Below are 24,310 nucleotides of genomic sequence, written 5' to 3'. Positions count from 1 at the left end.
CTCTGACTTGACCCCTAGCCTGGGAACTTCCATATGCCTCACACAAGGCCCTAAAAAAAAAAAAGGAAAAAAAAGTTTCAAAAGGCATAAGGTTAGTACAAGACTTCCAATAACTCTTTGAAAAAAAGTGCTATGGAAAAAGACAAAGGATTTGTGATTCTTAATATACTGAATCCTAAACTCAATTAGCACATCAAATAATCAGGTGATTTTTTTTTTAACTCAAAACATAAAACTCATCTTAAAATTTTTAAACTGATAATCCATGGGTGAAATTAAACAAAAAAAGAAAATATTTACTAACCTTTATTTCCTAGCATCACAGCAAGATGTAAAGGAGTGTTTCCTAAAATTAAAAAAAGTTTTTTAATTAGTGTAAAAACATTGGAAAAATCATTTAAAAGTGGTTTTAGCTCCTTCAAATTTCAGAATGATTTTAAGCAAAAATAATGTAACTATAAAATGAACCTGCTTATGTGGCCAAGTCAAAGTTAGAAGATGCTATGGTTTCTAAACACAATGTATCCTACTCCTCTCCCCCAAATGCCAACCCCCATAAAAGGTAATCCATTTTGCTTTTGGAATTTCTTCTCCGAACAGATTTCAGATTCCTTTGCTTCTAATTTTTCTATTATACTATTCTTTGTTCATTCAGCACACAACTTAAATACCTACTATATACCCATACTTGCTCACAAATATCAATAGGATCCAACCCCAGTCTTCAAGTTTTAATAAATAAAAGAAAATGAAAACACTAACTGGAAAAAATATATGCACTCCCATGTTCATTACAGCATTATTTACAATAGCCAAGATATGGAAACAACCTAAGTGAACATCGACAAATTAATGAATAAATAAAATGTGGTGTGTGTAGATATATATAAAATATTCCGCTGTTTGTGTATATATATTACCAAAATATAATTATTTATATATAATATAAAAATGTATATATTCTTATTGCAAATGCCCCTTTTATTAAAAATAACTGCAATTCATATTAAGGGTTCCCCCAATCCTGTGAATTCTGCCAAGTCCCCAGGCCTACCCATCAGGACTAGAGACCAATCCCTAGCTGTTGGCAGGGCAGCTAGATGGCAAGATTTCATTCTTTTTAATGGCTGAATAATGCTTTCTGATTGCCTAGAAAGCACTCTACAGTGGCCCCTAGCTCTGAGCTTTCATTAGGTCAGAGCAGCAGCAGAGCCACCTGAGGCCAGCATGCACCATGGTGACTGTAGAGAGGCAGACCTTCCAGTAAATATTCCAAACACAGAGCATCCCCCAGGGAACTGACCTGACTGGGATCAGGACAGAAGCCTTAGATGAGCCACCAGGCCAGAGACTAGGAGGCAGACTCACAAGCAGATATATTATACATGTATATGTTTTATGTATTTATATACATACAGTGGAATATTATTCAGCCATTAAAAAAGAATGAAATCTTACCATCTACAATATGGATGGATCTTGAACACATTATACTAAATGAAGAGAGTCAGATAAAGACCAGTATCATATGATCTAATGCAAATGTGGAATCTTTAAAAATATATATATATATAAAATATAAATAATATATAATATCATACACACACACTGAGATCAGATTGGTGGATGCCAAAGGTGGAAAGTGCATGATGGTTGAAAAGGGTGAAGGCAATCAAAAGCCACAAACTTTCAGTTAAAAAAATAAGTCATGGGGATATAAAGTACAGCATGGCTACTACAGTTAGCAGTATTATATGTTGCATATTTGAAAGTTGCTAAGAGTAGATCTTAAAAGTTCTCATCACAACCAAAAAAAAAGTATTTTGAACTATGTATGATGATGGATGTTAACCAAACATCTTGTGGTGATCATTTCACCGTATACAAATACAAAATCACTGTATTATACACCTGAAACTAATAAAACATTGTTATGTCAATTATACCTCAATTTAAAAAAATACAGTATGTTGCAACGATAATTTCTTATGTCTCAAAATGCACAGTACCTTGTTATTCTAAACAAAATACATTTTGTTTCTGATAAAGCTAGAGAAAACAAGAAATCCACGTATATAAGTTTCAATTTCCTTTGTTGTTGCTGCTGTTCTTATTGGTTATCTTTTTTCATTTTTTGAAGTTTTACTGAAGTATAGTTGATTTACAATGTTGTGATAACTCCTACTGTACAACAATTTAGTTACACATAAACACACACCCACTCATTTTCAGATTCTTTTCCCATATACATTATCACAGAATATTGGTAGAGTTCCCTGTGCTATACAGCAGGTTCCCCTTGGCCAGTCAGCATGTGCCAATCCCAAGCCACCAGTCCACTCTTCCCTGCCATCTGTTCCCTCTGGTAACCATAAGTTTGTTTTCAACGTTTGCGAGACTGTTTCTGTTCTGCAAATAAATTCATTTGTATCCTTTTTTAGATTCCATACATAATTGTTATCAAATGATGTTTGTCTGTCACTGTTTGACTTAGTTCACTTAGCATGATAATCTCCAAATACATCCAAGCTGCTGCAAATGGCATTATTTTTTCTTTTTTTATGGCTGAGTAATATTCATTGTATATATGTACCACATCTTCTTTATCCATTCCTCTGTTAAGGGACATTTACATTGTTTCCATGGCTTGGCTATTATAAACAGTGCAGAAATGAACATTGGGAAGCATATATCTTTTTGAATTATGGTTTTCTCTGGATAGATGCCTAAGAGTGGGATTGCAGAATCATATAGTAGTTCCATTTTTAGTTTTTTGAGGACCCTCCACACTGTTTTGCATAGCGGCTGTACCAATTAACACTCCCACAAACACTGCAGGAGGGTTCCGTTTTGACTTTTTGATGATGGTCATTCTGGCTGGTGTAAATGGTACCTCAGAGTAGTTTTGATTTGTATTTTTTTAATAATTAGCAATGTTGAGCATCTATTCTTGTGGGCTGGGGTGGCCATCTGTCTGTCCTCTCTGGAGAAATGTCGATTTGGATCTTTGGCCCATGGTTTGACTGGGTTTGTTTGTTTTTCATATATCGAGCAGCATGAGTTGTTTGTATATTTGGAGATTAACCCCTTGTTTACTGCTTCATTTGCAAATATTTTCTCCCATTCTGGGGGCTGTCTTTTCATTTTGTTTATGCATTCTTTTGCTGTGCAACAACATTAAGTTTAATTAGGTCCCATTTTAATTTTCATTACTCTAGGAAGTGGATCTATTTTTTGATTGTTCGTTTTGGGTTTTTTTTTTTTTTTGCTTTGTTTGCTTGTTTGTATGTTTGTTTTGTCTTTATAGCATTGCTTCAGCAGCAAAGTTCCCAGGCTAGGGGTCGAATTGGAGCTGTAGCCACAGACCTACACCACCACAGCCACAGTAATACTAGATCCAAGCCACATCTGTGACCTACACCGCAGCTCATGGCAATGCCAGATCCTTAACCCACTGAGAAAGGCTAGGGATCAAACCTGTGTCCTCATGGATACTAATCAAGTTTGTTACCACTGAGCAACAACAGGAACTCCAGGAAGTGGATCTGAAAGCTATTGCTGCAATTTATGTCAGACTGTTCTCTCTACATTTTCTTCTAGGAGTTTTATAGTATCCATCCTTAATACATTCTGAGTGTATTTTTGTGTATAATGTTAGACAATGTTCTAATTTCATTCTTTTAAATGTAGCTGTCCAGTTTTCTGATCACCACTTATTGAAGAGACTATCTTTTTCTCCATTGTATATTTTTACCTACTTCAACACAGATTAATTGACCTTAAATGTGTGGGTTTATTTCTAGACTTTCTATCCTATTTCATTGATAGAGTTTTTTGTTTTTGTGCCAGGACCATACTGTTTTGACAATTAAAGCTTTGCAGTATATTCTGAAGTCAAGAAGCCTGATACCTCCAGCTCCATTTTCATTTCTTAGGATTGCTTTGGCTATTCAGGATCTTTTGTGTTTCCATACACATTTTTTAATTTTTTGTTCTATTTCTGTGAAAAATGCCATTAGTAATTTGATAGAGATTGCACTGAAACTGTAGACTGCCTTGAGTAGCAAAGTCACTTGGAGAGTATGGATTCTTCCAATTCAAGAATATGGTATATATTTCCATCTGTTTGTGTCATCTTCAATTTCTTTCAATAGCATCTTATAGTATTTTCAGAGTACAAGTCTTCTGCCTCCTTAGGTTTATTCCTAGATATTTTTGATATTTTTTTTCTTTTTGATGCAATGGTAAATGGAATTATTTCCTTAATTTCTCTTTCTGAACTTTCACTGTTAGAATACAGAAACACAAGAGATTTCTGTGTATTAACTTTGTATCCTACAACTTTACTGACTGTATAGATGAACTCTAGTTTTCTGATAGCGTTCTTAGATTATCTATGCTGTCATCTGCAAACAGGGACAGTTTTGTCTTTTACAATCTGGATTTCTTTTATTTCCTTTTTGTTCTCAGACTGCCATGGCTAGGACTTCCAAAACTATGTTGAATAAAATTAGTGAGAGTGGACATTCTTGTCTTTTTCCTGATGTTAGCAGAAATTACATCAGCTTTTCACCATTGAGAATGATTTTAGTTTCGGTTTACCATATATGGCTTTTTTTGTGTATGAGTGTATCTTTTTGTCTTTTTAGGGCTGTGCCTGTGGCATATGGAGGTTCCCAGGCTAGGGCCGAGACATGTCTGTGACCTGCACCACAGCTCATGGCAATGCCAGATTCTGAACCCACTGAGCGAGGCCAGGGATGGAACCTGAATCCTCATGGATACTAGTCAGGTTCGTTAACCACTGAGCCACTATGGGAACTCCCATAAATGGAGTTTATTATGTTGAGGTAGACTTCCTCTATGCCCACTTTCTGGAGGTTTTTTTTTTCTTTTTTCATAAATGAGTGTTGGAATTTGTCAAAAGTTTTTCCTCCATCTATTAAGATGATCACATGATTTTCATTCTTCAATCTGTTCATGTGGTGAATCATACTGATTGATTTGCAGATACTAAAAAATCCTTGCATCTCTGGGATAAATCCCACTTGATTATGGTGTATGATCCTTTTAATATTCTGTTGAGGATTTCTGCATCATCAGTGATACTGGCCTGCAAATTTTTTTGTGCTTTGTCTGGTTTTGGCATCAGGGTGATAGCGGCCTTGTAGAGTAAGTTTGAGAGTGCTCCTTAGTCTGCAATTTTTTGGAATAGTCTCAGAAGGATAGGTGTTAAATCTTCTCTAAGTATTTGGTAGAATTTACCTGTGTGTCATACGATCCTGGACTTTGGTTTGTTGGAATTTTTAAAATCACATTTTCAATTTTAATACTTCTGATTTGTCTGTTCATCTTTTCTATTTCTCCCTGGTTCATTCAGTCTTTGGAAGATTTTACCTTTCTATTTGTCTGTTTCTTCTAGGTAGTTCATTTTAGTGACATACATTTGCCTGCAGTTGTCTCTTACAATCCTTGTATTTCTGTGATGTTCACTGTAACTTCCCCCTTTTCATTTTTTTTTTAATTTATTTTTATTTTTAGGGCTGCACCCAAGGCATACAGAAATTTCCAGGCTACTGATTAAATCAGAACTGCAGCTGCCAGCCTATGCCACAGCCACAGCAACACCAGACCTGAGCCACGTCTGCAACCTACATTGCAGGTCACAGCAACGCTGGATCCTTAACCCCCCAAGTGGGGTCAGGGATCAAACCCACTTCCTCGTGGATATTAGTTGGGTTTGTTACTGCTGAGCAACAATGGGAACTCCCTAATTTTATTGATTTGAGTCCTTTCCTTTTGTTCCTTGATGATTCTGGCTAAGGATTAATCACTTTTGTTGACTTTATCAAAGTATAGGCTTTTAGTTTCATTTACCTTTTATATTGTTTTCTTCATCTCTATTTATTTCTGCTCTGATCTTTATTATTTCTTTCCTTCTATTCACTTTGAGTTATGTTTGTTCTTCTTTTTCTAGTTGCTTTAGGTGTAAGGTTAGGTTGAGATTTTTCTTGTTTCTTGTGGTAAGCTTGTATTGCTACAAATTTCCTGCTTGGAACTGCTTTTGCTGCATCCCACAGGTTTTGGATCACGGTATTTTTGTTTTAATTTGTCTCTATGTATTGTTTTATTCTTTGATTTCTTCAGTGATCCATTGGTTGTTCAGTAACATATTATTTAGTATCCACGTTTTTGCTTTATGCAGTTTTCCTTACAGGTGATTTTTAGCTAGTCTTATCATGCTGCGATAAGAAAAGTTACTTGATATATCAGATTTCAATTTTTGGAAATTTACCAAGTCTTGATTTGTGGCCCAGAATGTGATCTATCCTGGAAAATATTCCATGTACGCATAAGAAGAATGTGTATCATGCTGCTTTTGAATGCAATGTTCTATAAATATCAATTAGGTCCATCTGGTCAAGTGCATCATTTAAGGCCAATGTTTCCTTATTGATTTTCTGTCTGTCTGATCTGTCTACTGCTTTAAGTGGGGTGTTAAAAGTCTCCCACTATTATTGTGTTATTGTTGATTTCTCCTTTTATGGCTGTTAGCAGTTGCCTTACATACTGAGGTGTTGCTATGTTGGGTGCATATATATTTATAACTATTACATCTTCTTCTTGATTGATCCTTTTATCATTATGTAATGTCTTTCTCTTGTAACTGTCTAAAGTCTATTTTGTCTGATATGAGATGGCTTTGATTTCTGTTTGCATGGAATATCTTTTTCCATCCTCCTACTGTCAATCTATATATAGTGTCCCTAGAACTGAAGTGGGTCTCTTGTAGACAGCATATATTTGTGTCTTGTTTTTATATCCATTCTGCCAGTCTATGTCTTTGGGTTGGAGCATTTAATCCATTTACATTTAAAATAATTATTGATAGGTAATTTCTTACTGCCATTTTGTTAATTATTTTGCATTTGCTTTTGTTGTTCTTTTTTCCTTTCTTTGTCCTTCGATTCACTTCTCTTGTGGTTTGACGACTACCTGTAGTCTTGTATTTGGATTGCTTTTGTGTGTATGTGTGTGTCTATTGCAGATTTTTGGTTCACAGTACCATGAGGTTTTTATATAGCAGTCTATACACACAAAATTAAGTTGCTAGTCTCTTAATTGCAAATGCTTTTCCAGTATCCTGCATTTGTACTCTCCTTTTCTCTTAATTGCTGGTTTTGATATCATATTTGTGTGTGCTTAACTACATGTTTGCCTGTACTAGTAGGCCTCATTTTATTTTGGATTCATTGTCTTTAATAATAAGAGTACTTACATTTTCTATTTCCTTTCTGTGTGAGTTTTGACAAGTTAAGTTTCTCTAGGATTCTGTCCATGTCATCTAAATTGTCATTTATTATCATGCATTTTGTTCATAATAATCTTCTGCAATTTACTAATGACATTAGAGTTTATAAAATGCCCCACTTTCCATTCACATTTGTTATTTATGTCCTTTTTCTTTGATCAGTCTGAAGTTTTTTAATTTTGTGCATATTTTTAAAGAATAAGGTTTTGGCATGTTGCTACTTAATATCTATTTTTTCTAATTCAATAAATCTTTTATTTCTTTTCTTCTATGGTATTTTGGTAAAACAGACTCAAATTAGGAAACCGAACAAATTGAGTTACTCTTTTTCTAATTTCTTGAAATGGATTCTTAGATGCTTGATTTTTTCATATTTTCCTAATATACATTTGTATTTTTATTAATAATTTATAGTTTAATTGCACTCTGATCAGTATAACTTTAATCTGAAACATGTTGAGAGTTGCTTTATTCTCATATTTGTCGTATTTGGTCAATTTTTGTAAATGCTTTCTGTATCCTTGAAAAGAATATGTATCCTGCATGGTTTGCATGCAGAATTTCATATAAACCTGCTAAATCCAGTGTGTTCAAATCTTTTATATCCTTACTGTTTTTCTATCAGTTTGTTGTTTAAAAAAAGAGGAATGTTAAAATCTCCCACTAAAATTGAGAGTTTCTACGTCATCTAGTAGTTCTACCAACTTTTAATTGATATATTTTCAGGCTTACGTTAAGTACAAATCAAATCCTTATACTTTCCTGGTTCAATGAATGATTTTTCATCTTGAAGCACCTCTCTTTATCTCAGTTGTTTCTGCTTTAAAACCAACATAGGGAGTTCCCTATTGGTCTAGTGGCTAAAGATCTGACATTTTCACTTCTGTGGCTCAGATCACCACTGTGGAATAGGTTCAATCCCTGGTCCAGAAAAAAAACAACAACTAACTTTTTTTTTGAGGGGGCCAGGTATGGCCCAAAAAAACCTAATTCAACTACACCAAAATTTTTAATTAATATTTACATGGAATATATTTTTCACTCCTTTCACTTTTTCTTTTGGCCAGGCCTACAGCAAGTAGAAGTTTCCAGGTCAGGGACTGAACCACCACAGCACCAACCCAAGCTGCTGCAGTAAAAATACCGGATCCTAAACCTGCTGCACCAGAGAAGAACTTCTCACTTTCAAGCTTTATATATTGTTAAACTTCAACTGTGTTTCCAACTTCACGTGGTTGGGTGTATTTTCACTAAGATCATATTTGTCTTTCAACTGGAGCATTTAATCCAGTCTCATATATTCTGCTTAATTCGAGACTGCAATTTAAGTTTACCATCAAGCTTGGTGTTTTCTATTTGTCCTGCCAGTTCATGTCTTTTTTAATCACTTTTCTCACCTTCTTCGAGATTATTTTCATTATTCCATTTTGTTCTTTCATCTATGAATGGAAGCACGTTTTTTTGTTGTTGTTGTTGTTGTTTTTTGGTTTTTTTTTTTTTTTTTGTCTTTTCTAGGGCCATACCAACGGCATATGGAGGTTCCCAGGCTAGGGGTCGAATCAGAGCTGTAGCCACCGGCCTACACCAGAGCCGCAGCAATGCCAGATTCGAGCCGCATCTGTGACCTACACCACAGCTCACAGCAACGCCCAATCCTTAACCCACTAAGCAAGGCCAGGGATCGAACCTGCAACCTCATGGTTCCTAGTCAGATTTGTTAACCACTGCGCCACGACAGGAACTCCTGGAAGCACGTTTTTTAAATTTTACTATTCTTTTATCCTAGAGTTATTCTAGAGATGTACTACCCCAATAGAGTAGTTACATATGGTCACTGCACATTTGAAATATGGCTAGTCTGAAGTGAAATGTGCCATTCAAATCCTACTTGGATTTGAAGACTTAATATGAAAAACAAGAGTGTAAAATATCTCAATAATGTTTTATAGTCTCATCATGTTAATATTCTGGATAATTCAGGTTAAATAAAATACAGTATTAAAATTAATTTCACCTACTTTTTATGTGGCTATTAGAAAATTTAGTTATAAATGTGACTTGCATTGTATTTCTATTAGCACAACTCTAGAGTTTGCAATATGCATCTTTGGTTTATCAAAGTCTAATGATAAAAGGCACATTACCCTTCTTGAGAGCAAGTCAATGACCTCAGAAGACTAACGTCATTACAGACTTGTATACTGTAATCTAGTCCCATGAGCTTTTATTTTTACCTGATGGAGTCAATATTCATTTAGTTTTACTTATCATTTTCATCACTCTTTATTTCTTCCTACCTCTCTAATCTTCTATCAGAATCACTTTTCTTCTATCTGAAACAATCTTTCAGTATTTCTTTTATTGATATTTCAGTAAGCGAATTCTCTCAGGTTTTGTTTCTAAATGTTCAACTTCAATCTTGAAAGATATTGTACTGGGTATATAATTCTTGATTGGTTATTTTCTTCAGTATTCTATGTGGTCTTAAGGTTTCCTTTTTTGTTGAGAAGCTATAGGAATTTCTACTGCTCCCTTGAAAGTAATGTAACTTTTCTAGCTGCACTTAATTGTTTCGTTTTTCTCCAGCCATTTCACTCCAATGTGGAATCCTTTTTTTAATTCTGTTTGGGTTGGACTTCTTAAATCCAAATTAGCGTCTTTCATCAAAATTATCAGCAATTATCTCTTCAGATATTGCTTTAGCCCCATTTTCTCTCTTTTCTCCTGGGATTCAACTAACATAAAACTCTGTTTTACCCTTTCTAATTAAATTTTAAAAAAAACTTTCCCTTTCCATTTTTCTTTTTTTTTTAACTTATTTTTTGGCTGCTCCCACAGCATGTGAAGTTATCTGGGAAAGGGATCAAACCCATGCCACAGCAGTGACAATGCTAGATCCTCAACCCACTGATCCACTAGGGAACTTCATCCCTTTCCATTTTTCATTGTGGATATTTTCTTTTGAACGATTTCCAAGATAACAGATTCGGTCTTCAGGAGTTCCCATCTTGGCATGGCGGAAACAAATCCGACTAGGAACCATGAGGTTGCAGATTCGATCCCTGGCCTCGCTCAGTGGGTTAAGGATAGGGCGTTGCCGTGAGCTGTGGTGTAGGTTGAAGATGCAGCTCGGATCCCATGTTGCTGTGGCTCTGGCATAGGCCAGCAGCAACAGCTCCAATTAGACCCCTAGCCTGGGAACCTCCATATGCTGCAGGTGCAGCCCTAAAAAGATAAAAGAAATTCTGTCTTCAGCATCTAACGTGTTAGAAAGTCCATTTACTTGGTTTTTAATTCAGTTGTTGTATTTTTCGATTTGAGAATTTCTACTTATTTTCCAAATATGTGATTTCAATTTTCAGTTTCCAGCCCTCTCTGCTAAAATATTTAGCCTTGTTTTTTATCCCCCCAAAACATAAACGTTGTTACTTAAAATCTGTCAATGCACATTTCCACATATAAAATAGAAAAACAACAAGATCCTACTGTATAGCACAAGGAATTATATTCAATATCTTGTAATAAAGTATAATAGAAAAATTTCAGAGTTCCCTCAGAGCTCAGCAGACTGAGAATCACCCTGCATTGTCACTGCTGCAGCTCTGGTTATAGCTGTGGCCTGGGTACAATCCCTGGGCCAGGAACTACCACAATCTATGGAATAGGAGAAAATAGTTGCAAACAATGCAACCAACAAGGGCTTAATCTCCAAAATATACAATCAACTCATGCCACTACACAACAAAACAAACAAACAAACAATTGAAAAATGGCCAGAAGACTTCTAAACAGACATTTTTCCAAAGAAAACATATGAACAGCCAGTAGGCACATGAAAAGATGCTCAATATCACTAATTATTAGAGAAACATAAATCAAAAACACCATGAGGTACCACCTCACACCATTCAAATGGCCATCATTAATAAATCTACAAATAACAAATATGGAGAAAAGGGAACCCTTCTACACTGTCAGTAGGAAAGCAAATTGGTAAAAACCACTAAGTAAACAGTATGGAGGTTCTACAGAAAACCAAAAATCGAACTGCCATATGATCCAGTAATCCCACTCCTGGTCATATATGCGGACAAAACTATAATTCAAAAAGATACATGTACACCTGGAGCTCCCACTATGGTGCAGTAGGTTAAGGACCCAGTGGCTTGGGTCACACTGGGGCACAGGTTCCATCCCTGCCCCAGAGTAGTGGGTTAAGGATCCAGTGTTGCCACAACTTTAGCAGAGGTCACAGCTGTGGCTTGGATTCACCCCCTGGCCTAGAAACTTCCATATGCTGTACATACGACCAAAAAAGAAAAAAAAAAAAAAGATACATGCACCCCTACATTCATAGCAGCACTATTCACAATAGCTAAGACATGGAAACAATCTAGGTGTCCATAACAGACGAATGGATTAAGATGTGGTACATATATACAATGGAATACTACTCAGCCATAAAACAGAATGAAATAATGCCATTTGCAGCAACATGGATGCAACTAGAGATTACCATACTAAGTGAAGTAAATCTGAAAGAGAAAGACAAACATCATATGATATCACTTACATGTGGAATCTAAAATATTGCACAAATGACCCTATCTACAAAACAGAAACAGACTCACAGACATAGAAAACAGACTTGTGGTTGCCAAGGGCAAGAGGGGAGGGAGTAAGATGGACTGGGAGTTTGGGGTTAGTAGATGTAAACCATTATGTTTCAAATGGATAAGCAATGAGATCCTACTGTATAGCACAGGGAACTATATCCAATCTCCCAGGATACACTGTGATGGGAAAAAAAAAAAGGAATATATACATATATATGTATGAATGAGTCACTTTGCTATGCAACAGAAACTGGCACAACCTTGTAAATTGACTATAATTAAAACAAAACAAAACAAAAAAATCACTGTTCTTACCAGAGAATAGAATGGTGAGGGACATAGGGGGACTAGTTATGAGTCTAGCGCAGTATTATAGAGGAAAAAATAATAAAAATTGGTTGGTCTCAAAGTGGTAGCAGTGGAGACAGAAAGTAGACAAATTCAATATAACCTGTTGGATGTATATGGGTAAAATGAGGGGGTGATCTAAAGGATGATCCCAATGTTGAAGCCTGAGAACTGGACAGCTAAATGATGTGATTTACTGGATGGCCAGGTAGGAGGTGGTGGAATAAGATAAACCCATTTTGGACAAGTAAATTCTGAAACATCTCTGAGATTTCCAAGCAGAGATAATTACAAAATCTGGAACTCCAAGGAGAAGTCTAGGCTGGAGATAGAAATTTGACAGTTAAAAAAAAAATTAAAATCAAACATATGTATTTCTAAATATCCATTTTTGTCCCAATAGTAAAAAAGGTAATAATAGTTTTTTTCTATTCACTTCTCTATCTTTCAGGAGGGAAAGAAATTACCATGTTCTAAATGGTAGCAGAAAAAGAAAACAAGGCACTGATAAGAGTAGTTGTTGCCAAAGAGGATAATTAGGTGGGTAAAAACGTGTGGGAGGGAATTTTATTTTTACAATGCATTCTTCCATATCTTTTTATAGTTTTGTAGCATGTAAACTACACAAATTAAGGAGACTCACTAGAGTTTAGACACAGCACATACATGAAGAAATCAAGGCATATATGCACCTAGATAATTACTCTGTTTTCTTAAATCCTCCAGGAACATATAGATGAAGAGGTAAAACCATCAGTACCTACTGAAGTTACAAATGAAACTTCCCATTACAAGTCCAAATGAATCACAATTTCAAAAGATTTATAAACTAGAAATGACTTTGAGTTCAACAATCCAATCCCTCTCACTTTACAGGTAAGAACATAATCAGAAATACATACTACAATCAAGAAGGCCAAATGTCGGTACATTGAAACTACCACAACATTGTACGTGAACTACACTCCAAAAAAATTTTTTTAAAAGGTTGCCAAATGTCACACTATGATTTCAATATTTTATTTATTTATTTATTTATTTATTTATTTATTTATCTATTGTCTTTGTCTTTTTAGGGCCTCATCCATGGCATATGGAAGTCCCCAGGCTAGAGGATGAACTGTAGCTGTAGCTGCTGGCCTATACCACAGCCACCGCAGCACAGTATCTGAGCCACATCTGTGACCTACACCATAGCTCACAGCAACGCTGGATCCTTAACCCACTGTGCAGGCACAGGGATCGAACTCACGTCCTCATGGATGCTAATCAGGTTCGTTAACTGCTAAGCCACGATGGGAAATTCTGATTTCAATATTTTAAATGCAAAATAATCATCATCAACATTACTATCTACCAAACACCACATTTATTTTACTGACCAAATGTATCATGAAAGGAAATGCTCAAGCATCCAGGTTTTGAACCTTCATCAACTACCCCCTTAGTTTTTTAAGTCCTCAGCCTGCTGCTTAAGTTAATTGGCTACACAAAGGACACTAAAGACTTAAAACAACCTTCTGGTAATTTTTCAAAATATACTTTTAATCTGAAATTAGATACTTTGGTTGTCTACCTTACTAAACAAAACTGAGCTCTGTTTTGTTAAATGAGTGCAAGACATTCCAATATTATTAAGACCACAATAGTGTTAAAGTATGCGAATTATCAATCAAATGGCTGGCATTTACAGGCCCTCTTTTATACAGTATGTGCTCAGCACTATGCTGTGTACTTCAGTAATTTCCTACAATTACATATCTAGGAATTGTGGAAATCATGGCTCTAAAATTAGCATTCTTTTTACTGTCCCAACAGATTTCAAACTTTGTGGTCTCAAGTCTCCATTTTACTCTTAAGAATTACTAAAGATCAGATAAAAGCAAAGCATTAATTATAAGGGAACCCCCATAATTCAGTGGATTTCTCTACAGAAACACGACAGGCCAGAAGGAAATGGCAAGATACATTTAAAGTGCTGAAAGGAAAAAAATTGCAACCTAGAATACTCTATCCAGCAAGAATATCATTTAAATTAGAAGGGGAAATAAAGAATTTCTCCAACAAACAAAAGCTAAAAGAATACAGCAATACTAAACCCATTCTAAAAGAAATACTGAAAGAGCTTCTCTAAATTAAAAAAGAGAGAGAGAGGAAAAAGAGAAAAAGAAGATTTAGGATGGAGGAAACCACAATTGGAAAGCAATCAGTTAAATAAGCCAGCATACAGATCTAAATATGAAGATCTTAAAAAAAAAAGACATCAAAATCATACAATGTGGGGAAGGAAAGTAAGAAAATATAGATTCTCTTTCTTATTTTAATGATGTGTCTGAGCCTATATGACTATCAGGCAAAAGCAAGCAGATATAGGAAGGGCTTAACTTGCTTAAAAAAAAAGGGCAATCAGGAGTTCCCGTCATGGCGCAGTGGTTAACGAATCCGACTAGGAACCATGAGGTTTCGGGTTCCGTCCCTGCCCTTGCTCAGTGGGTTAACGATCCGGCGTTGCCATGAGCTGTGGTGTAGGTCGCAGACGCGGCTTGGACCCCCGCATTGCTGTGGCTCTGGCGTAGGCCGGCGGCTGCAGCTCCGATTAGACACCTAGCCTGGGAACCTCCATATGCCGCGGGAGTGGCCCAAGAAATAGCAAAAAGACAAAAACAAAAAAAATAAATAAATAAAAACTCTCATTAAAAAATAAAAATAAAAAAAAGGGCAATCACAAACCAAAACCAAACATTACATTCACAAAAACTGAAAATTACTCAAGCATAAAATAAATGGAAACCATCCAACCCAAAAAAGAAAAGAAGAGAAACATAGAGTCAACTGGAAAACAAGGTTTAAAATGGCAATAAATATGTATCTATCAATAATCACCTTAAATGTCAATGGACTAAATGCTCCAATCAAAAGACACAGAGTGACAGATTGGATAAAAAAGCAAAAACCTTCGATCTGCTGCCTACAAGAAACTCACCTTAGAGCAAAGGACACATATAGATTGAAAGTGAGGGGATGGGAAAAGATATTTCATGCCAATAGACAAGACAGGAAAGCAGGAGTTGCAATACTCATATCAGACAAAATAGACTTTAAAACCAAGGCCATAAAGAAAGACAAAGAAGGACACTATTTAATGGTTAAAGGATCCATTCAAGAAGAGAATATTACAATCGTCAATATATATGCCCCTAATATAGAGGCACTCAGATATCTACAACAAATACTAACAGACATAAAAGGAGAAATTGAGGGGAATACAATCATAGTAGGAGACTTTAACACCCCACTCACAACAGTGGACAGATCCTCTAGACAGAAAATCAATAAGGCAACAGAGATCCTAAAGGACACAACAGAAAAGTTAGACTTAATTGACATTTCAGAACATTACATCCAAAAAAATCAGAATATACATTCTTCTCAAGTGCACAAGCAGGAGTTCCTGTTGTGGCTCAGTGGTTAACGAATCTGACTAGGAACCATGGGGTCGTGGGTTCGATCCCTGGCCTTGCTCAGTGGGTTAAGGATCCAGCGTTGCCGTGAGCTGTGGTGTAGGTTGCAGACACGGCTCGGATCCCGAGTTGCTGTGGCTCTGGTGTAGGCTGGTGTCTACAGCTCCAATTAGACCCCTAGCCTGGGAACCTCCATATGCTGAGGGAGCGGCCCAAGAAATGGCAAAAAGACAATAAGTGCACAAGGAACATTCTCAAGAATTGATCACACACTGGGGCACAAAGCTAACCTCAACAAATTTAAGAATATAGAAATTATTTCAAGTATCTTCTCTGACCACAATGGCATGAAACTATTAAAAAAAAAAAAAGAATTACTAAAGTTCAAAAAATCTTTTTTTTTGTTATTTTTTAGCCACACCCACAGCATGTGGAAGTTCCCAGGCCAGGGATCAAACCCCTCACCACAGCAGCAAGCTGAGCTGCTGAAGTGACAACACAAGTTCCTTAACTCGCTCCACCACAACAGAACTCTCCAAAAATCTTTTATATGGATAAACCTGACCTATTGACATTTACCATTTTAGAAAGCAAAATTGTTTTAAAATTTTCCTTATTAATTTTAAAATTACAAGTCCCATTACATGTTAATATAAATTTTTTATGAAAAACATAATTGCCAATTTTCCAAAACAAAACAAAAAATGACAAGACCGGTACTATTTTAAATTCTTTAATTAAAAATTAAAATGTGGGAGTTCCTGTTATGGTGCAGTGGAAATAAATCAAACTAGGAACCATGAGTTGTAGGTTCGATCTCTGGCCTCGATTAGTGGGTTAAGGATCCGGCGTTGTGGTGAGTTGTGGTGTAGGTCGCAAACACAACTCGGATCTGACGTTGCTGTGGCTGTGGTGTAGTTTAGTGGCTACAGCTCTGATTAGACCCCTAGCCTGGGAACCTCCTTATGCTGCCAGTGCGGCCCTAAAAAGACAAAAAAAAAATTAAAATGTACTAAATGTCTTTAATGTCTGGCTTAATAGAAGACAGCTGGGTTTTTACAACTGTTTCTGCATTCTGTCAAGTGTAAATGTTGTTTTGGATTGAAGTACATGAAGAAAATCCAGATTCAGACAATAAGGAGTTGAAAAAAGGAGGAGTATTTTAATAGTCTTTTCAAATAATTGGGGGTATTTTTTGATACTACACCAAAACTCAGTAAGTGGTCATTTCGTAAAGGTTTGTTGCCATATGAAACCTCAAAGCATATTAATAAACTTTTTGTTCTGTAATACATTGAAATTCATTGGTGTCTCTTGCACTCTAAATGGATCTTTTACTGATGCATGATTTTGTAACATCATGCATTGATCAGTCTGAAAAATACTAGTTGACTGAGTGCAGATCATCCAAATGTCAACACCTATCATTTTATAAAATTTTTAAAATCACATTTGGTAATAACACCAATCTGACCAGAACCATCTTTAAACACTAGGAAGCTGTCAAGCTTAGAGTGATAGAGACAAGTTTTCCAAATTCTAACTTGCATTTCAAAGCTTGAATTTTTTTTAATTGGCAACAAATATGGTCAACTGTCATCCTTGAGGTCAACAGGTTCACCTCATTCAGTTTCCAGAAAATGTATAACAGATACCCAAATTGGAATAACCATAGTTTGTGTGTAAGCTGATCTTCCAAGAAAAAACAGTGTTCCATGAAAAAAGCAGCTAGTCTGGCTCACAACTCAAACAACTGCACAAATGTTTCCCCTTATTGTTCCTTCAGCATAAAGCAGAAAAGCATTATGCATAATCCACATTATGTCACAAAGAATATAAAAAGTATGTACTCGAGATTAAGACTTAAAAAATCACGAGTTCCCATCGTGGCACAGTGGAAATGAATCTGACTAGGAACCACTGCGTGTTCGATCCCTGGCCTTGCTCTCAGCAGGTTAAGGATCCCGTGTTGCTGTGAGCTGTGGTGCAGGCCTGCAGCTATAGCTCTGATTAGACCTCTAGCCTGGGAACTTCCATATGCCTCAGGTGCAGCTCTAAAAAGCAAAAAAAAAGAGAGAGAGAGAGACTTCAAAAAATCAAAGACATTGTTAAACTGGCTTTTTTTTTTTTCCTGCTTGAAATATATGGCAGTGATTAACACAATGACTACTAGCAGTCTGATGCCTTGATTCATGTTAATAAGGTTCCAACAATTTTACCAACCACTTTTCTCCATCAGTAAAAATGTTAGCCCAGTGAAAAAGGCAAACAGTGACTTTGTATTATTACAAAAGTAGTTTTGACTTCATGTGTCCCTTAACTAGGGAGCAAAGCAAGAAATAACAATTATTAGAACCAATATAGCTCCAGCTCCTACAGATACCTTTAAGTCTCATCCAAGCAAGCACTAAAAAGGGAGAATTTTTGTTTCCTCTAATGAATGGTACCATACTACTAAAATTCACATACACATACATATTATTTCCAATCCATCATCAACTCCGTACTAGCTCTACCTTCTCACTATTTCCACTTATCTCCAATTATTATAATAACTTGATAAGCTGACCCATTCCTATCCAAGTTTCTTTTCTGCTTCATAAGGCAGCCAGAAAAGGTTTTTTTTTTTTTTTTGTCTTTTTGCTATTTCTTTGGGCCGCTCCACGGCATATGGAGGTTCCCAGGCTAGGGGTTGAATCGGAGCTGTAGCCACCGGCCTACGCCAGAGCCACAGCAACTCGGGATCCAAGCCGCGTCTGCAACCTACACCACAGCTCACGGCAACGCCGGATCGTTAATCCACTGAGCAAGGGCAGGGACCGAACCCGCAACCTCATGGTTCCTAGTCGGATTCGTTAACCACTGCGCCACGACGGGAACTCCCAGAAAAAGTCTTTTAAAATCAGATATTGGAGTTCCCGTCATGGCTCAGTGGTTAACGAATCTGACTAGGAACCATGGGGTTGTGGGTTCGATCCCTGCCCTTGCTCAGTGGGTTAAGGATCCAGCATGGTCGTGAGCTGTGGTGTAGGTCACAGACACTGCTCGGATCTGGCATTGCTGTGGCTCTGGCGTAGGCCGGCTGCTACAGCTCCAATTAGACCCCTAGCCTGGGAACCTCCCTATGCCGCTGGTGCAGCCCTAGAAAAGGCAAAAAGACAAAAAAATAAAATCAGATACTGGAGTTCCCGTTGTGGCACAGCAGAAATAAATCTAACTAGGAACCATGAGATTTCAGGTTCGATCCCTGGCTTCGCTCAGTGGGTTAAGGGTCCGGCATTGCTGTGAGCTATGGTGTAGGTCAGACATGGCTTGGATCCTGCAAGGCCTGGAGCTGCAGCTCCAATTCAACACCTAGCCTAGAAACTTCCATATGCTGCAGGTACAGCCCTAAAAGCCAAAAATAAAAATAAAAATAAAAATAAACAAACAGAAATGTATTGCTTGTCTTTCCAGCCCCCATCTAATTTTTGAGAAACTACACTCATTTTCTAGAACCCAAAGCATCCTAACAATTACCTCATACTCTTATCTCTTTGATTTAAGAATGACATTATTTGGAGGCAGACATAAATTCTCAAACACATCCTCCAGAATGTTCCTGTTGCATTGACGATGCCTAGGACACATCATCTGTAATTGCTCATTTCTGCTTCCTTTTTTTGTCAAAGTTGGAAGTTAAAGATTCCTCTTTCTTAACTTCCAAAGGAAGTTAAGTGAAGGTAGCTCTGCAGAGGTAGCTCTGCAGATGCATTCATAACACAATTTCAAGTAGTAGTTCACGTTTTATAGTGCTAATGATGATGGCATTAGGAAACATAGCCACTTAACCCTAGGACAGTCCTATTTTTTTTGGAGATGTACATGCACGGAGAGGTGAAAGGAGGAAGGTCACAATATAGTCATGAAGATCAACTGAATCAACCCCGCAGATCAGTGGGGTGACAGATTTCACAGCCAAGTCATCCTTGTACCCAGTAACTGTACAGAAGACTTTAATGGAGTATCTTGGGCCTCCAGAAACCACCTTTTTCTATGAGGAAATGAGGAATGCCTCTCAAAACAAAATTCAGAAAAGGAGTTCCCGTCGTGGCGCAGTGGTTAACGAATCCGACTAGGAACCATGAGGTTGCGGGTTCGGTCCCTGCCCTTGCTCAGTGGGTTAACAATCCGGCGTTGCCGTGAACTGTGGTGTAGGTTGCAGACGCGGCTTGGATCCCGAGTTGCTGTGGCTCTGGCGTAGGCCGGCGGCTGCAGCTCCAATTAGACACCTAGCCTAGGAACCTCTATATGCCGCGGGAGCGGCCCAAGAAAGAGTGAAAAAGAAAAAAAAATTCAGAAAAGACTACAAAACATGAGAAGAATAGATACATACAAAATTACTAGCTATCTTTTAAAGATATGCCACATCAGATGTACCTCTTGGCTACAACTGTTCACCTAATTCTTCTTCTTTTTTTTTGTCTTTTCTAGGGCCACACCCGCGGCATATGGAGGTTCCCAGGCTAGGGGTCTAATTGGAGCTGTAGCTGCCAGGCTACACCACAGCCACAGTAATGAGTGATCTGAGCCACATCTGCGACCTACACCACAGCTCACGGCAACGCCAGATCCTTAACCCACTGAGCGAAGGTAGGCACTGAACCCGCAACCTCAATTGTTCCTAGTCGGGTTCATTAACCACTGCGCCACGACAGGATTGAATCCTCACCTGATTCTTAACTCAAGATTTTTTTTTTTTTTTTTTTTCTGTTGTGGTGCAGAGTTCCCGTCCTGGTGCACAGTTCCCATTGTGGTGCAGCAGACACGAATCTGACTAGGAGCCATGAGGTTTAGGGTTCGATCCCTGGCCTCGTTCCATGGGTTAAGGATCTGGCGTTGCCATGAGCTGTGGTGTAGGTCGAAGATGAGGCTTGGATCTGGCCTTGCTGTGGCTGTGGTGTAGGCTGGCAGCTACAGCTCCGATTTGACCCCTAGCCTGGGAACCTCCATGTGCTTCGGGTGCGGCTCTAAAAAGCAAAAAAAAAAAAAAAAGAGAGAGAGAGAGAGATCTTTTATTTTTGCCATGCAATGTTTACCTTCACAAGTCACCTATTCTCAGACATACTGTGTATTATTCTCTTACGAAACTTACATCATGAATGTTAGTGACAAAAACAAAGCAGAGAAAATAATAACAAAAGGAAGATTTATATGCAACAAGCCAAAATAAACATACTGCATGGGCAACAAATAGATTATCCTATTGTCTCCATTCTCAAATGTACATTTTTAAACTTTCTGAAAGTGCGGATTTTCTTTCCTTCCTTTCTTTCAATGACCACTCTTGAGACATATCCATGTTCCCTGGCCAAGGCCAGGGATTGAATCCAAGTCGCGACCTATGCCGAAACTGCAGCAGTGCCAGATCCTTTATCCCACTGGGCCAGGCCAGGGATCAAACACACACCTCCACGGTGAACAGAACCACTGCAGTCAGATTCTTAACCCACTGTGCCACAGCAGGAACTCCTGAATATATGACATTTTTAAATCTCTGAGGAAATCTGCTAGCTACCAGACACAAGTTAGCCATTTCTTGATCACTTCACCTGTTACCTGCATTGGCAGAAATACTCTCAAACCGAATTATATCTTAAATTTAAAATCTCTAATCATGTGGGAAATACCTTCAAGAAGATTACACTACAACTCAGTAAAAATGAAATTAACTGTGTATAGAAAAGATGGCTTGTCACATGTCAGACAATGTAATTAAACACAGAAGAAACAGACAAATCTCTCAGAAGAGATAAAAAATTTTTCACATCTATGAAAGGCTGGTTTAAGCAATTTATATATCAAGGGCTTTCATCACTCTGGCACCTAAAAGCTTCTAACTAATATCCAAGACAAGGTGCTTAATTTCCAAGGATATTTAACTTAATAAAGGGAAAAAAACCAATAGAAAATGCAGTCAAAAATCAAGAAAGTTTTCTGTATACTTCAGAAGTATTCTCAATTTTAAAGGTCTTCAAAGAAGTGAAAATTATTAGCACCAACCATGAGGAAAATATATATATTTTACTTATAAAATAGAAAAATCTTTACACTCAATGTGAAAAAAAGCTTAGGCTTAAAGTTTAATCCTACACTGAAAAAAGGGAAAGGGAGGGGGTAGGTACATAACTAAAGCTATACTAATAATATGAGGTTTAATCAATCTGTATACATTTAATGTAATGTTCCTTTTTTCCCCACCCCCCAAAAAAAGCTGTTACTAAATATACTATGAGTCAAAATCATTGACATATCACAGTATATATATGATATTATGACTATTATTGTATTTAACTTATATTTCAAGAGATATATTTAGATCCAAATATTCCTCAAAATACAATATTCCTCAAAATAATTGATGGCTCAGAAAAAACAATTCAAACTTAACCAATGTTTTTCCATAAAAGAAAAAGTTCTACCCTTGCTCCTATTTAATTTGACAATAATTTGTTAATATACCTATACACACACACCAAAAAAGTTCTTCAATTCAGAGATCACTGAAAGAAACGGCTATTGAATAGCAAGCTAAATAGCAACCAAACTGGGGTTCAATAAGCTTTCCAGACAAGAAGAATAAAGGGTCAAAACTCACAAGATAAAAATTAGTAAAAGTCCTGTTTTAAAGTTTAAAAAAAAAAAGTGCAAGAAAGGGATAGAACAGAAAGACAGCCACTTACTTGAGAAAAAACATTATTAAAAAATATACATATTCTTGCACTGCATTATTTAATGTGTGCTCTTTAGTAACAGACATTACTAAATGAGTATTAGAGCAATAAATACAGTCTCTTTGCCTTTGCTTACGAGGCTACTATAGCTTCAACACTAAGTTTACGTCTGGGCACCATCCTCAAAGTGAAGAATTAACAACTAGAGCTTCACTAAAAAAAATGACTAAGATCTTCATTTACTTATTTAACACACTTATATAGTATTTACTATATTTCAGGGATCATTCTTATCACTTTATAAACCATGTCATATAAAGAATGGATAGAGAAGTTAGGAACATTTAACTAGAAGATAAGGAGAACATAACAGCTCTTGTCAAATATCTAAAGGGCTATCATGTGGATGAGGCAACCCATTTATCTGTGCCATCACATAAAAAAGAAACAACAAATAACAGTGAGAGATTTGGGCTCTAAAGAAAATCTGTAAGAGCTGTTTGTGTGTGTGTGTGTGTGTGTGTGTGTGTGTGAAATCTGTAAGAGCTGTTGTGTGTGTGTGTGTGTGTGTGTGTTTTTAATTTTTTTTTGCTTTTTAGGGCCGCACCCGAGGCATATGGAGGTTCCCAGGCCAGGGGTCTAATTGGAGCTACAGCTGCCAGCCTACACCACAGCTCATGGCAATGCGAGATCCTTAACCACTGAGTGGCCAGGGATCAAACCTGCAACCTCATGGTTCCTAGTCGGATTCGTTTCCGCTGCACCACGATGGGAACTCCTCAAACAGGCAGTATATTAAAACAATTTAAAAAGAGAATAATAGTGGGCTAAAGAAAAGAGTTTAAGGGTATTTAGGACTCTAATTACTTTGAACAAAATCTGTACTTTAACAAATCAACTAGTAAATGCTGTATTACAGGTATGCAAACCCAATAATCCTATAATTCAGCATCTTCTGTGATCAACCATAACATCAGTTCTAATATACTATACTATCATACTTGTCAGTTGTAGTCCTCTCTCTCTTCTTTCAAACGGCATCGACTCTCAAAAACAAAGTTTTATCTGTTTTCATGTATATTTCAAGGTAACAGAATCCTATATTTTAAAGTCAGTGGACTGCACAGCAAAGGGAACCCTAAACAAAATGAAAAAACAACCCACAGAATGGGAGAAAATCTTTGCAAGTGAATCAGCTGACACAGGATTAATCTCTAAAAGTTATAAACACCTTCTGCAGCGCAATACCAAAAAAAAAAAAATAAACAACCCCATCAAAAAATGGGCAGAAGATCTAAACAGACAAGTCTCCAAAGAAGACATACAGATGGCCAAAAAACACATGAAAAGATGTTCAACATCACTCATCATTAGAGAAATGCAAATCAAAACCACTATGAGATACCACCTTACACAAGCCAGAATGGCCATCATCCAAAAGTCTATAAACAATAAGTGCTGGAGAGGGTGTGGAGAAAAAGGAACCCTATTGCACTGTTGGTGGGATTGTAAATTGGTGCAACCACTGTGGAAAAGAGTATGGAGATTCCTCAGAAAACTAAAAATAAAATTACCATTTGATCCAGCAATCCCACTCCTGGGCATCTATCCAGAGAAAACCATGCCTCACAAAGACACACGTACCCTGATGTTCACTGCAGCACTATTTTCAATTGCCAAAACATGGAAACAACCTAAACGTCCATTGACAGAGGAGTGGATCAAGAAGATGTGGTACATATACACAATGGAATATCACAGCCATTAAAAGGAACGAAATACCAGCATTTTTAGCAACATGGATAGACCTAGAAATTATCATGCTCAGTGAAATCAGTCAGACAAAGAGACACCAACATC

General features: G+C 37.0%; 1 protein-coding gene across 2 annotated transcripts in view; it reads right to left on the bottom strand.

The window, feature by feature from the left end:
* Positions 1-24,310, bottom strand: part of ANKRD13C (ankyrin repeat domain 13C) — a 102,966-nt gene that overhangs the window by 74,799 nt on the left and 3,857 nt on the right. For both annotated transcript variants that reach the window (XM_047788657.1, XM_047788658.1), the window contains exon 2: positions 305-346. In XM_047788657.1, the coding sequence (XP_047644613.1) occupies positions 305-346 (42 nt within the window). The remainder of the gene's footprint in view (positions 1-304; positions 347-24,310) is intronic.

The sequence above is a fragment of the Phacochoerus africanus genome, chromosome 8, assembly GCF_016906955.1.
Source record: "Phacochoerus africanus isolate WHEZ1 chromosome 8, ROS_Pafr_v1, whole genome shotgun sequence".
NCBI lineage: Eukaryota > Metazoa > Chordata > Mammalia > Artiodactyla > Suidae > Phacochoerus > Phacochoerus africanus.
This window is presented reverse-complemented; position numbering and strand designations above follow the sequence as displayed.